At 36.6% G+C, this 15,167-nt stretch overlaps 2 protein-coding genes and 1 long non-coding RNA gene across 6 annotated transcripts in view; 2 read left to right on the top strand and 1 right to left on the bottom strand.

Annotated features, from left to right (window-relative positions):
- LOC128018075 (tubulin beta-4B chain-like) overlaps positions 1 to 15,167 on the top strand; it is a 238,394-nt gene that overhangs the window by 156,935 nt on the left and 66,292 nt on the right. The window lies entirely within an intron of this gene.
- Positions 1 to 15,167, bottom strand: part of LOC128017931 (complement C3) — a 181,462-nt gene that overhangs the window by 150,270 nt on the left and 16,025 nt on the right. For all 3 annotated transcript variants that reach the window (XM_052603409.1, XM_052603410.1, XM_052603411.1), the window contains exons 13-15: positions 11,805 to 11,996; positions 11,572 to 11,727; positions 11,353 to 11,482 (exon numbers count right to left, since the gene is read on the bottom strand). In XM_052603409.1, coding sequence (XP_052459369.1) covers positions 11,353 to 11,482; positions 11,572 to 11,727; positions 11,805 to 11,996 — 478 coding nt within the window. The remainder of the gene's footprint in view (positions 1 to 11,352; positions 11,483 to 11,571; positions 11,728 to 11,804; positions 11,997 to 15,167) is intronic.
- On the top strand, positions 4,637 to 6,011 carry LOC128018210 (uncharacterized). 2 transcript variants are annotated; one of them, XR_008184779.1, is made up of 4 exons: positions 4,637 to 4,700; positions 4,789 to 4,854; positions 5,542 to 5,683; positions 5,800 to 6,011. It is a non-coding gene; the product is annotated as an uncharacterized LOC128018210 (long non-coding RNA). The 2 variants fall into 2 exon arrangements; XR_008184780.1 differs by lacking the exon at positions 4,637 to 4,700 and having other exon boundaries at positions 4,778 to 5,683.

Below are 15,167 nucleotides of genomic sequence, written 5' to 3'. Positions count from 1 at the left end.
ACGACCAGCATGACACCGCCACCCGTGCCAACCTGCTTGACCAAGTACTGAAAGGTACCACCCAACACATTGACATTACTCCCGTCGACACAGCCCTCCAAGCACTGTCTCGACAGCCCATTCTGAACCAGTCATCTGCGGTCCTAGCCTGGACTGCTGCCGACACTGCACGATGCATCGCTACTGTCATTGGTCACACCCTGACTCTTGGCGTGACCTTCATCCTATACAGGAGACTCAACGAGATGCAAACCTCTACAGCCAAACTCACGACAACTGTGACTGGAGGTCTCCGATGGAATCCCCGGAAAGTGGGTGCCAAGTCAAAGACAACACCGAACCTCATCAAGCTGAGTCCTCAGCTTCAGGAACCACCTGCCATCATGACCCACCTGCTACATGACCATCATGAATCAGCTGTCATCTGCCCATCCTGATGATTGCCGTCCGATGATGTCCACACAGGGACTTCATCTGACGAAAGGGGGAGGTGTAACAGATATGCAGGTCATTGATTCATGGGTTAAATTCTGTTTTACAAATGAAACCCTGTTGGTACTAAATGCCTGGCCTGGCGCCAGCCTGGCTGGACTTAAATTATTTTACGATACCCATGCGAGCCTCAAAGGAGACCTGAAAACCCCCCCAAATTCCTCAACACTGGAGACAAAGGAAACCTTTCGTAGAAGTTCCTTACTTTCATCATTTTATTAATAATATGTATTTTGAATATGTTTGTGGGTACAATGGTTAATCCTTGTTATGCGAGGATTATAATGTTACTGACTTATAAGTGGAAATGCTTGATTTCATTCTTAACTTTCTCAAAGAGCCATGTTTCTGCAACCCCCACTCCTGACCAGGTCGTAAAGCTTTATGACCCCTGGGCAACAGAACAGGAAATCTAAGCCTTACAAAAGAAAAATGTACAATGTACTCAAATGTAGTCTAAATGTATATAGTATTGTTTTCTTTTGGTACATGAGATGTTTCCCATATAAATTGGGACTATCTGCAATTTATTAGCTTGTGTTAATCTTTAAATGTGTGTAATTCTGCATTTGAATGTAACTTCGTGTTTCTATCAGTTATATATATATATACTGTTTGGTGTTTTTGTAATCGTCATGCTTTGACAGACCCACTTATCTAAAGCAAAGTAATGAAAAATTATAATCTGATAATCTGACAAGTCCTAAATTATTAGGGTGGGTTGTTTCCAGAGACAAAGGAACTTTCCCGCCGCTTCAGATCGCGGACGTTCATTGGTGGTTCACGCGAAAAGAGGCGTGAACATCCCAAGCCATAAGAATCGACCGAACAAGGTCCGCCCTCTCTTCTGCTCTTCTTCGTTCTCGGACACGCTGCCCTCCTGTGCGACCCTCGTCGCTCCATTTCGCCTTCCCCCTCAGCACAGGGACTGAGGAGAGGAAAGCCATTATCATGGATCCTTTGGAAACTTTTGTTTTTGTTGTTTTCTTTTCTTTTCTTTACTAAGTTTATTCAACTATTCGCCTCTCCAAACAAGGAAGACGAATTCTGGAACATTGTTTGTTGAACCTTTCAAACACCGTGCAAAGATGAACGAACACCCCTTTTCCACAAAGGACCACGTGACATCACACGTACGTCGCCGGTACCACGCTCACCCACTGGGCCATGCAAGTATCGTTTTCTATGGAGATTTAAATGCTGCTTTAAAGTGTTGCTATGATCTGATCGTTGTTGGCTTCCAAAAAGGTTACTGACTGATTTTCATACCTGAGCTCATTCTGTGATCTCTCTCGCTTTCTCCATTTCTCTCTCGCTCTCTTTTATTTGGATTCCGTTATGTCTTGTTAAGTATTCTGTCTGTATTGTCGTACGCATATTTACTCTGTATGATTTGTAGTTTGATGTATTACTAGTTGAATTATTAAAAACCCATATATTACATGATTGGCTTGGACTCCACCCCACTCACATTACGAGTCACTGAGAGGTCTCATCTTTAGCTACAAACTTTAAATTTAGAAACTAAATTTATCATAAGGATAGGATGATGTTTTCATGGCCAGAGAATATTTTTCCTTGAATTATAAGTGATATCTTTATTGAAAATTGATAGGTCAATCTGGTTTGCTGGACAAACCACTGTTTGATTTGCAGTAAATTACAGTAAGAGATATCACAACAATTGATATGAAGAATGGAATATTGACATATTAATGAGTAAATTACAGTGCCCTGTGATTAGTATTGGTATAGGCAATTGAGCTATTTTTCATAATCAATAAAATTTAATGTAACTGTCATCTGAGATATAAATTAATCATATTCCTGATTAATTATTCAAATTCCCTATATATCATTTGAGGTAATTATTATGTGAAACTCATTGTTGTTACATAGTTATCAGATAAATATTTTAGAATGTAGTTGGTCTCATTCTTTTCCACTGGGCGAATAGTATTTCAATTGTTTTAAACAATTCAAATCAAATTTTGTTTATGCAGTTTTGCTGATAAGGTGAACATATTTTAGATATTTTTAGCTTATATTTATTACAGTGTAAATATAATTGTCTGACTCGGCGAGTCACTGACAAAGTAGCCTATTTTAAAAAGAAAACATCCAAATTACCATTTTCTTCAAGTTGTATCCTTCAAATACAGTGGCAATTTTCATAATGTTGTAGAGATGACATCAACACCTCCATGCAGCTACGGTTGTACAGTAAACTATTATCATCGGACCTATTCAAACCCGACAATAAACCGTTTGACCACTGAATCCAGCAGTGTCCCCCATAATGTCGAAGTAAGTGCACATCATTGATCAATGTTCTCACTAAAATATTTTTGCATAGCATGAGACCTGCAGTTTAGTTTACAGATGGATTATTGTGCATCTATAGCACTCCTCACTGTCATTAAATCAGCATGCCACAGGAAAAATGATCAAGCGCATACACTAAATTCATAATATTTTTGTTTAACTTCTGCGTAATGACTTTATGTATTATTTTCAGTGCTTATCTCCATTAATGAGAGTGGAATATTTAATGTAAATGTGTATATTGAAATGAAAATAGATTTTAAAATTATTCCTTACTTCATTACTTTTCTCACGCCTGGAAAAAAGTGCATACACATGGTCTAGAATGGTCATAATGTGTGTACATATTTACGCCAAGTAAATTTTTTTATAAATCCTGATATGTGCGTACAAAATTGTGTACACAATTTACATTGCAATTAAGTGATTAACTGAGTGATAATTGTGAATTAGTGATGAACAGCTGCTGTTAACAAACAGAATTACTGAAGAGAAACACAAGAACTACTACAACTGACTTCAGACACAGCCGTAGATAAAATCAACTGAAATAAAATACATGAAATCTCTCAGGATCTGATTAAACAACCCCACAAACAGCATCACCAGCTCCACTTATTAATAACCAGACTGACTTTATTTCTTTCAGACGTCTACAGAAGATCTTATTGAGAATGAACGAAGGTTTAGATGTTGATTTATTGTTTCATTTGAAGTAAACATGTTAGAGATCAGTGTTTGCTTTAGTTGGGCTCTTGACCCTTGACTTCTGTCTTAGTCTTTTCTCTGGCTGTTATAAACTTGTGTTTCTAAAACACATTTGTAGTAATTCAAAAGCCCAGAAGAAATGCCATCAGGTGTTAACCTGTACCTAGGTGTATGATGTAATACTTTATAAAGGTGATGATAATAGTGATGGGAAGTTTGATTCTTTTCCGCGAACCAGTTCTTTTGGACGGTTCAATTCAATAAACCGGTTCAGCAGTTCTTTTACGTTCGACGTAATGACGTCATGGGCGATGACGTAATGGCGTCACGTCTATCAAACATTAAAATATATAAAGTCAGTAATCATAACTTTAGTCAGTTAAGAAACTCATAATCATGAAAAGTTTACATTTGAATTTTGCAACAACACCCAAATACAGTAACAGCAATAATGTGCATATGAGGATTTAAGTCTTGAAGATATAAAGTAAATAAATTAGGTGTCATCAGCGCAGAAACCATGATCCACTTACTAAACATAATCCATTGCGATGTATTTGTTATTAAATTAACTTACATTTCGCCAGATTGCCCTTCATCCAAGCCCTCAAAATACCCGCGCTCATAACATTAGTACAGAATCAGAATCATTCACCAAAAGAAACGAGTAACCCCAGAGTGCAGTCTGGACGATGGGGCGGGGCGACACTTCGAGGCGGAGCGACCCATATTTGTTTTCCTCGCCTTTGATATTTTGCTCCGAGCCAGCAGGGGGAAGTTTGCGTTGAAACAAACAGAACGGTGGCAACTGCAGCAGCAGAGTAATAATGCTATTCCACGTTGATTGCATGAGGTGAGTAAAAGTGGTTGTGTAAGTATCTTATAATATTAAATGTGATGTTCGATCATTTATTTATCCATGGTACGTTCAATTTAAATAATTATTGTTAATAATGGTTATAAATTGCTCATTTTATTGTTCTTTGTGGATTGTAACTGTACACTCTGTACATGGCTTTAGTTCTTAGGTTTGATTTTACAGAGGTATTCCATTACATTTGTCAAGTTATTTGAACAGACATGCATGATTTTTGTGTGTATATTATTATTTTTCAGGATGACATGATCAGGAGGTGGTGGTGTTCTGTTCTCCTGGACAGCTTCACTCCGCAAATGTATGTAGCTGTTTAAATGTTGCTACATGAAACATTACTCTGTTCTATATCTAGCAATATACCTACCTCTTGACATTTGTTCTTTTAGAGCTCAACCACTGAGGGGAGGAACTTCACCATTCACCATGTCTTCAGGCAGAGTCCAGCAGAGCAGGTTATTTGTGCACATACATTCATTAAGAACTAATAATTACATATGTGTGTACATGCAGAGGTATTTTAGTTATTACAGCTACATAGTTGTTCAGATATGAAATTGGGATTATGTACAAGTACTATATTGGTCAGCACTGTGGATTATTTAATATATAACTATCAGTTAACATCAGCATCAAAGACATTTAAAAACATTTCAGCTTAATTCATTTTCAGACAGCAGTGAGTGTTTGAAATAACTTCTGTTCATGATCTAATGTGGATTTTGTTCACCATATAAGACAGAAATATTTATATTCAATGTAAAAGATCTTCATGTGGATCATGCATACAAATATATACAAATATCTCTCTGGATTATTACAATTAATGGCAAAATAAATGTGTGGAAATGTAAACTAATATATCCTACTGACACACTACAGCAAAATATATAAATAATTGGCTAAAAACTATTTTTTTCAATGTGAAAATACTAACATACCTAATACTTCTGCACAGTACTGTATATATTCACATTTTATTAGTGGTATTATAAAAGAATGAGTATGCAGTTGTGACAACAATCTATAGAGTTTTTAATGAGAGTTTTAAAGCAAGGTTGTCTGTATTCAGTGTTTATATAATGTTTAATAACTTTTATATACATGTATAAATAAACCTATGTATGTTTTTGATTCAACAGCTTCCCCTGGAAATCCTCAGGGAAGTTATTTTGTCAGCGGGTGACTCTGCATATTTGACACTTTCTCTGGTTTGCAGATGGATTAGGGATGTGCTCACTCAAGAAGTTTTTCGGAAAGCGGCACACTTTGCCTGGCTAGAGAGTAAGATTTCCCCCTGTTTAATGCTCATTCTCCAATTGAATTTTGTAGTACGAGGCTGTTAAATTTTTTTTATTATTATTATTATCTTTCCTGTATTTTGTCTTTACACTGTTAAGTTGTGGCCAACTGGAAGAATTGTCCTCCTGTCTACCGGAACGAGTTCAGATGGATGTACAGCATCGGGGAATGCTTGCAGTGCAGAGCCCTTTTCAAGTTTAACCCACCAGGGTACAGGGAAGAGGCCGGCGCGGTGATCTTCTGGGCTTTTGTTTACACAGGATTTTGTTCCAAGGACTGTTTTTTTTTTTTTTTTTTTTTTTTTTTTTTTTTTTTTGCGGCATGAAACACATTTGTGTGTTAAGTTCATTGAAGGGAAATAGAGAATGAACTGAGATCAACTGGTTTTGATGTATTAATTGATGTCATTTAAAGTTAAACTTTGCAGTGTATAATGTTTTAATAAAAAAGCTATGGCAAACACGTGCATGACAACAGGTTTCAGTCATTAACATCAGTCTATCATTCTTTAAGGTTTCTCATATTTGATGGTAACATCATTTGCTATGCATTGCTCATAATGAATTCTTAATTTAGGTGTGACAATTCGATGTAATATTTAAATTACCAATGATTTTATAAAGTGTTTAAAGGGGTGATTAAATGTATCATGTTTTTATATAGAAGCAGGTAACTAAATAAATTCAGGATTAATGAGGTTTTCAGTAGTGCAGTTCAGAAAACAAATAACAGAAAGTGACAAGTGTTTTTGGGCAAGTTCTTTAGAACCTTTATAGTTCCTTCCTTGCAAAAAGTAACCATGGATTTATTGTAAGAAAAATATTTGTTGGCATATTAATTACTGTGTGCTGTAATTATAAAAACACCATAGTTTAACTATAGTTTCTGTAGCAGAACCATGGTAAATTTTCGTAGGGGCTAAGGGAATGTTCAGTATATTGTTGGTGACGTTCAGAGACTGGTGACAATTTGTTACACACACAATTATATATACATATATATGTGTGTGTATACAGTATTGTTCAAAATAATACCAGTACAATGTGACTAACCAGAATAATCAAGGTTTTTAGTATATTTTTTATTGCTACGTGGCAAACAAGTTACCAGTAGGTTCAGTAGATTGTCAGAAAACAAACAAGACCCAGCATTCATGATATGCACGCTCTTAAGGCTGTGCACTTGGGCAATTAGTTGAAAGGGGTGTGTTCAAAAAAATAGCAGTGTCTACCTTTGACTGTACAAACTCAAAACTATTTTGTACAAACATTTTTTTTTTCTGGGATTTAGCAATCCTGTGAATCACTAAACTAATATTTAGTTGTATGACCACAGTTTTTTAAAACTGCTTGACATCTGTGTGGCATGGAGTCAACCAACTTGTGGCACCTCTCAGCTGTTATTCCACTCCATGATTCTTTAACAACATTCCACAATTCATTCACATTTCTTGGTTTTGCTTCAGAAACAGCATTTTTGATATCACCCCACAAGTTCTCAATTGGATTAAGGTCTGGAGATTGGGCTGGCCACTCCATAACATTAATTTAGTTGGTTTGGAACCAAGACTTTGCCCGTTTACAAGTGTGTTTTGGGTCATTGTCTTGTTGAAACAACCATTTCAAGGGCATGTCCTCTTCAGCATAGGGCAACATGACCTCTTCAAGTATTTTAACATATGCAAACTGATCCATGGTCCCTGGTATGCGATAAATAGGCCCAACACCATAGTAGGAGAAACATGCCCATATCATGATGCTTGCACCTCCATGCTTCACTGTCTTCACTGTGTACTGTGGCTTAAATTCAGAGTTTGGGGGTCGTCTCACAAACTGCCTGTGGCCCTTGGACCCAAAAAGAACAATTTTACTCTCATCAGTCCACAAAATGTTCCTCCATTTCTCATTAGGCCAGTTGATGTGTTCTTTTGCAAATTGTAACCTCTTCTGCACATGCCTTTTTTTAACAGAGGGACTTTGCGCGGGATTCTTGAAAATAGATTAGCTTCACACAGACGTCTTCTAACTGTCACAGTACTTACAGGTAACTCCAGACTGTCTTTGATCATCCTGGAGGTGATCATTGGCTGAGCCTTTGCCATTCTGGTTATTCTTCTATCCATTTTGATGGTTGTCTTCCGTTTTCTTCCACGTCTCTCTGGTTTTGCTCTCCATTTTAAGGCATTGGTGATCATTTTAGCTGAACAGCCTATCATTTTTTGCACCTCTTTATAGGTTTTCCCCTCTCTAATCAACTTTTTAATCAAAGTACGCTGTTCTTCTGAACAATGTCTTGAACGACCCATTTTCCTCAGCTTTCAAATGCATGTTCAACAAGTGTTGGCTTCATCCTTAAATAGGGGCCACCTGATTCACACCGGTTTCTTCACAAAATTGATGACCTCAGTGATTGAATGCCACACTGCTATTTTTTTTTTTTTGCCCAATTGCCCAATTGCACAGCCTTAAGAGCGTGCATATCATGAATGCTGGGTCTCATTTGTTTTCTGAGAATCTACTGAACCTACTGGTAACTTGTTTGCCACGTAGCAATAAAAAAAAATATACGAAAAACCTTGATTATTCTGGTTAGTCACATTGTACTGCTATTATTTTGAACAATACTGTATATATATATAATTTTATATATGTATATATAATTTGAATATATAAATAAAGGTAATCCATGACTATCTACATACAACCATACTTCGCATTATATTGCCGTGTCATTTTCAAAAAACAGCGAGTAATGCCGAGGTATAGTGTCTACAGCCGTTGAAGGAATAGACCATTTATTTCTATTCTGCTCGTCGTAATACAAAACTCTTTGTATGTATACGGGATGTTGTGGAAACGCAACAATAAATGCAAAAATACAACATTTATATTCGCTTTTTAATTTGTATTAAAAGTTTATTCATTTGAGTTTCTACTTCCGCATTCCAATCCTGCCCAAAGCGTCATAATTCTCTATACCAATAAGCTGTAAAATCGTCACTCATCTGTACACCAATAAGCTCATCTTAATCATAAACCAATAACCGCTGGGGTGGGCGGGGCGACATGTGTCGCTCCGCCCCAACATGTCGCCCCGCCCCATCATCCAGACTGCACTCTGGGCTACTTGAAAGAATCACTTCGGTTCAGACATGCTGTGAGTCAGTTGGTTTCATGCTAAATCGCGCATGCGCAGTATAATCAGTTCATCGGTTCTCAATCCGGACGCGTCCGACAGAAACGATTCTCGGTTGAGTGTACTGATGATCCGAAAACCGATGCAACCAGTTCTTGACTCGAGAACGAGAACCACTCTAACCGGCACGTGCTGCAGTTCAGTATCATCAGCTGCTCTACTCATGTTCATGTTCTGTTTATTACGAACTCAATTTGTGAATGTGTCATCATTAACTATAAATACAGCACAGATATCTCATAAATCATCCCTTATTCCTATTAAACATAAGAGTCGTTAGAGTCTTAATTATTGTCCAACTTCCCTGAAAACCCATTTGGCCTATACATTTTATACAATATACAGATTGGAAACATTCATCTAAAAAAAAATATATATATATATATATATATATATATATATATATATATATATATATATAGTTATTTTATCACACTTTCCCGATGTTTAACAAAATACTTAAAAAATTACACGCATGCGCAGTATCATCAGTTCATCGGTTCTCAATTCGGACGCGTCCAACAGAAACGATTCTCGGTTGAGTGTACTGGTGATCCGAAAACCGAAGCAACCGGTTCTTGACTCGAGAACGAGAACTGCTCCAGCAGTGGGCGTGTTCGTTCGTTATCTGGCTCGGCTCGGTGTTCATCTTCAGTTCGGTCTTCACAGCAGTTCAGTCAGTGTACTGTTTGAGTAAATGAATTACTCCGGGATATTGGTTTATTCTGACTCAGAGGCAGTGTCAGTCACGTTAAAAAGTTAACAATTTAAGTAATTTGTGGATTAAAGCTTATTGGAGACGTGAACCGTTTAAAAGGATTCAAGTCGATTTGGTGAACTGGTTCAACCGGTTCACTAAGAAGAACCGGTTAAATTGAACAATTCGTTCACGAATCAGCCAACACTAGATGACAATTATTCATTATTACTGATCCGTACGGAGTCTAATCTCTGATGAAATATATATGTAATTAGTAGAAGTGGACCTAGTAAAAATGACACTAAGAGCCAGTGGTTGTGTGATAATCAGTTAATATACAAATGATTTTCCAAACATTTTGTACACATTAACTTTTCTTCTACGCCAGTAGTTAGTCAAACACAGACATTAATAATCAGAATATGAACCTCTACAATGGTGATGAAAAAAAAAACATGCTGCAATGCATGCTGGGTACTATTGTAGTACAAAACTCATCCATGGCTCCCAGCATGCTCTGCATAATTTTTTTTTTAATGGTCACCATTGTTGAGGTTCATATTCTGATTATTGATGTCTGTGTGTGACTAATTGATACCATAGAAGTCCAAACTGTTTGGAAAGTCTTTGTTTTAACTTATTACAGAACCACTGGCTCTTAGAATCACTTTTACTATAATCAATCAAATTACACAACACCTATTTCATTAGACTCCGTGTGGATCAATAACTGATGATTATCGTCACCAATATAAAGTACAACAACCTACACCTAGGCACAGGTTAACACTTGATGGCATTTCTTCTGGGCTTTTGAATTACAACAAATGCGTTTTAGAAACACACGGTTATAACAGCCAGAGAAAGCACAGAGACAGAAGTCAAGGGTCAAGAGCCCAATTAAAGCAAACACTGATCTCTAACATGGTTACTTCAAATGAAACAAATCAACATCTAAACCTTAGTTCATTCTCAATAAGATCTTCTGTAGACGTCTGACAGAAATAAAGTCAGTCTGGTTATTAATAAGTGGAGCTGGTGATGCTGTTTGTGGGGTTGTTTAATCAGATCTTGAGAGATTTCATGTATTTTATTTCAGTTGATTTCATCTAAGGCTCTTTTCTTCAGTGATTCTGTTTGTTAACAGCAGCTGTTCATCACTAATTCACAATTATCACTTAGTTAATCACTTAATTACTTGAATGCAAAGTTTTAAAACTTACATGGTTTAAATCAAGGCAATCGGTTTACTCAAACGGTTTGATTTAAGTTAACTTGTCGGGTTTTACAGTGTGCCTATTTTGTGCGTACGCAACGTTTATAAATGAAACCCCTGGTATTTCTCTTTTCTACAGTGATTCTGCTTGTTAACAGCAGCTGTTCATCACTAATTCTTAATCAGCACTTATTTAATCTTTTAATTATCTCATTAACTTCAACACTGCTTCAGTGTTATTTTACCTCTCTGTAGATTGGGACAATATGACACTCTGAGCAGAGTTGATTTTGCTGTATAGTCATATTAGGCTATTTTTGTTTTGAGCAGTATTGAGTGGATTCTGACCAACTTGAAAACCTCTGATTGGTCATTCAGATCAAGACATCAACAGGTATGTTTGTAATTGGCTGCATTGCTCAACACTGTAAAAAATGCTGCAAACAAACCTCTGACACACTAGAGCACAAACACAAGTAAATTGTTCAGTGAATAAAACTAGAATATGATAATTAGCTAAAAAAAATAAAGAAATTTTACTTGTTCTGGTGTTTGTTCCTCCTGCAGTGCTGGACTCAAACATCAGACCTGCATCAGTGAAAACCCCCATACTGTCCCTCCCACCTCCTGCTGTACAGCCGGTGTCATGCTTCTCTATAACGTCCCAGATCTACAGCAAAAAATAAAACAAAAAAAGACAGTTATGTGAAAAACAGTAACAAGATGATTGTGCCATAACATCTGAAAACGATCCTTCACCTGAGTCTGAGTGAGTCTGTTCTTGTTAAGGACATGCACAGCCTTGTCAACCGCCACCAGACCAACTTTAGCTCCAGGATCTCCAGTTATCTGCAGCTCGACCTTATTACCTGGCCCATAGATATTAACCCTCTCATCCTTCACCTTAATCTGGAACTGTTATTACAATGGAAGACACTGATTCAGACCTAGTTGTTTGGCACATCATCTTTTTGTTGTGATGTCTAACCCACCGTTCCCATGCATGTGTCCTTCACATCGACCCAGACTGAATCAGACACCACCTCAGACGAGCCCACATGGTAATAAGCCACAAAGCGGAAGGATGGTATCATGTCTTTGGTTACAGGCAGAGAAAGAGCCACTAGAGATTGTTCTTTCCACTTAAACCTGTCTACTTTTACAATTTGACCTTTACTCAAGATCTGAAAAGGAAGCAAAAGTGATAAAGACACTCTATTATTTCAAACACACGTTATGGTAGTTCATCACATACAGTAATGACACTGTAAAACCTGACAAGTAAACTTAACTCAAACCGTTTGAGTAAACATATTGCCTTGATTTAAACCCTGTAAGTTTTAAAACTTTGCATTCAAATAATTAAGTGATTAACTAAGTGCTGATTGAGAATTAGTGATGAACAGCTGCTGCTAACAAACAGAATCACTGAAGAAAAGAGAAACACAAGAACTTCTACAACTGACTTCAGACACAGACTTAGATGAAATCAACTGAAATAAAATACATGAAATCTCTCAAGATCTGATTAAACAACCCCACAAACAGCATCACCAGCTCCACTTATTAATAACCAGACTGACTTTATTTCTGTCAGACGTCTACAGAAGATCTTATTGAGAATGAACTAAGGTTTAGATGTTGATTTATTGTTTCATTTGAAGTAACCATGTTAGAGATCAGTGTCTGCTTTAGTTGGGCTCTTGACCCTTGACTTCTGTCTTAGTCTTTTCTCTGGCTGTTACAACCGTGAGTTTCTAAAACACATTTGTTATAACTCAAAAGCCCAGAAGAAATGCCATCAGGTGTTAACCTGTACTTAGATGTAGGTTGTTATACTTTATATCGGCGATGATAATCATCAATTATTGAACTGCTAGGAGTCTAATCTCTGATGAAATAAGTGTTGTGTAATTTGATTGGTTATAGTGAAAGTGATTCTAAGAGCCAGTGGTTCTGTGATAATCAGTTAATACAAAGACTTTCCAAACAGAGTGGTCTTCTACGGTGTCAAACAGTCACACACAGACATCAATAATCAGAATATGAACCTCAACAATGGTGACCATAAAAAAAAAAAAAAAGCTGCAGAGCATGCTGGGAGCCATGGATGAGTTTTGTACTACAATAGTACCCAGCATGCACTGCAGCATGTTTTTTTGTCACCATTGTTGAGGTTCATATTCTGATTATTGATGTCTGTGTCTGACCAACTACTGGGATGGAATACAAATGTATGTGTACAAAATGTTTATGAAGCCATTTTTATATTAACTGATTATCACAGACTCTTAGGGTCACTTGTATTAGATCCACTTCTACTAATTACATATTTGTTTCCTCAGAGATTAGACTCTGTACAGATCAATATTTGTGAACAATAGTGAATAATTATCATCACCTATATGAAGTATAACAACCTACACCTAGGTACAGGCTAACACCTGATGGCATTTCTTCTGGGCTTTTGAGTTACAACAAATATGTTTTAGAAACACACGGTTATAACAGCCAGAGAAAAGACCAAAACAGAAATCAAGGGTCAAGAGCCCAACTAAAGCAAACACTGATCTCTAACATGGTTACTTCAAATGAAACAATAAATCAACATCTAAACCTTAGTTCATTCTCAATAAGATCTTCTGTAGACGTCTGACAGAAATAAAGTCAGTCTGGTTATTAATAAGTGGAGCTGGTGATGCTGTTTGTGGGGTTGTTTAATCAGATCTTGAGAGATTTCATGTATTTTATTTCAGTTGATTTCATCTAAGGCTGTGTCTGAAGTCAGTTGTAGTAGTTCTTGTGTTTCTCTTTTCTTCAGTGATTCTGTTTGTTAACAGCAGCTATTCATCACTAATTCTCAATCAGCACTTAGTTAATCACTTAATTACTTAATTGCAATTTATACACTGTAAAACCCGACAAGTTAACTTAACTCAAATCGTTTGAGTAAACCGATTGCCTTGACTGTAATACCCGACAAGTAAACTTAACTCAAACGGTTTGAGTAAACAGATATCCTTAAGTTATGTTAACTCAAACCATTTGAGGAAACCGATTGCCTTTAACCATTTAAGTTTAAAAAACTAACAGTTACGAGTACTCTGAACTTAATTCAGTTGAGTTCCCTGAAAGAAGATATACATTGCAATTAAGTGATTAAGTGATTAATTGAGCTTTAGTGATGAACACCTGCTGTTAAAAAAACAGAATTACTGAAGAAAAGAGAGAAAGGAACAACAGCTGACTTCAGACACAGCCTCACTCAAACCTGACAAGTTATGTTAACTCAAACCGTTTGAGGAAACTGATTGCCTTAAACCATTAAAGTTGAAAAAACTAACAGTTACGAGTACTCTGAACTTAATTCAGTTGAGTTCACTGAAAGAAGATATACATTGCAATTAAGTAATTAAGCGATTAACTAAGTGCTGATTGAGAATTAGTGATGAACAGCTGCTGTTAACAAACAGAATCACTGAAGAAAAGAGAAACACAAGAACTACTACAACTGACTTCAGACACAGCCTTAGATGAAATCAACTGAAATAAAATACATGAAATCTCTCAAGATCTGATTAAACAACCCCACAAACAGCATCAGCAGCTCCACTTATTAATAACCAGACTGACTTTATTTCTGTCAGACGTCTACAGAAGATCTTATTGAGAATGAACTAAGGTTTAGATGTTGATTTATTGTTTCATTTGAAGTAACCATGTTAGAGATCAGTGTTTGCTTTAGTTGGGCTCTTGACCCTTGATTTCTGTCTTAGTCTTTTCTCTGGCTGTTATAACCGTGTGTTTCTAAAACACATTTTGTTGTAACTCAAAAGCCCAGAAGAAATGCCATCAGGTGTTAACCTGTACTTAGGTGTAGGATGTTATACTTCATATAGGTGATGATAATTATTCATTATTATTCACAAATATTGATCTGTACAGAGTCTAATCTCTGAGGAAACAAATGTGTAATTAGTAGAAGTGGATCTAATACAAGTGACACTAAGAGTCTGTGATAATCAGTTAATATTAAAATGGCTTCATAAACATTTTGTACACATACATTTGTATTCCATCCCAGTAGTTGGTCAGACACAGACATCAATAATCAGAATATGAACCTCAACAATGGTGACAAAAAAACATGCTGCAATGCATGCTGGGTACTATTGTAGTACAAAACTCATCCATGGCGCCCAGCATGCTCTGCAGCATTTTTTTTTTTTTTTATGGTCACCATTGTTGAGGGTCATATTCTGATTATTGATGTCTTTGTGTGACTGTTTGACACCGTAGAAGACCAAACTGTTTGGAAAGGCTTTGTATTAACTGATTATCACAGAACCACTGGC

This window comes from Carassius gibelio, chromosome A1 (assembly GCF_023724105.1).
Source record: "Carassius gibelio isolate Cgi1373 ecotype wild population from Czech Republic chromosome A1, carGib1.2-hapl.c, whole genome shotgun sequence".
NCBI classification, from domain to species: Eukaryota; Metazoa; Chordata; class Actinopteri; order Cypriniformes; family Cyprinidae; genus Carassius; species Carassius gibelio.
This window is presented reverse-complemented; position numbering and strand designations above follow the sequence as displayed.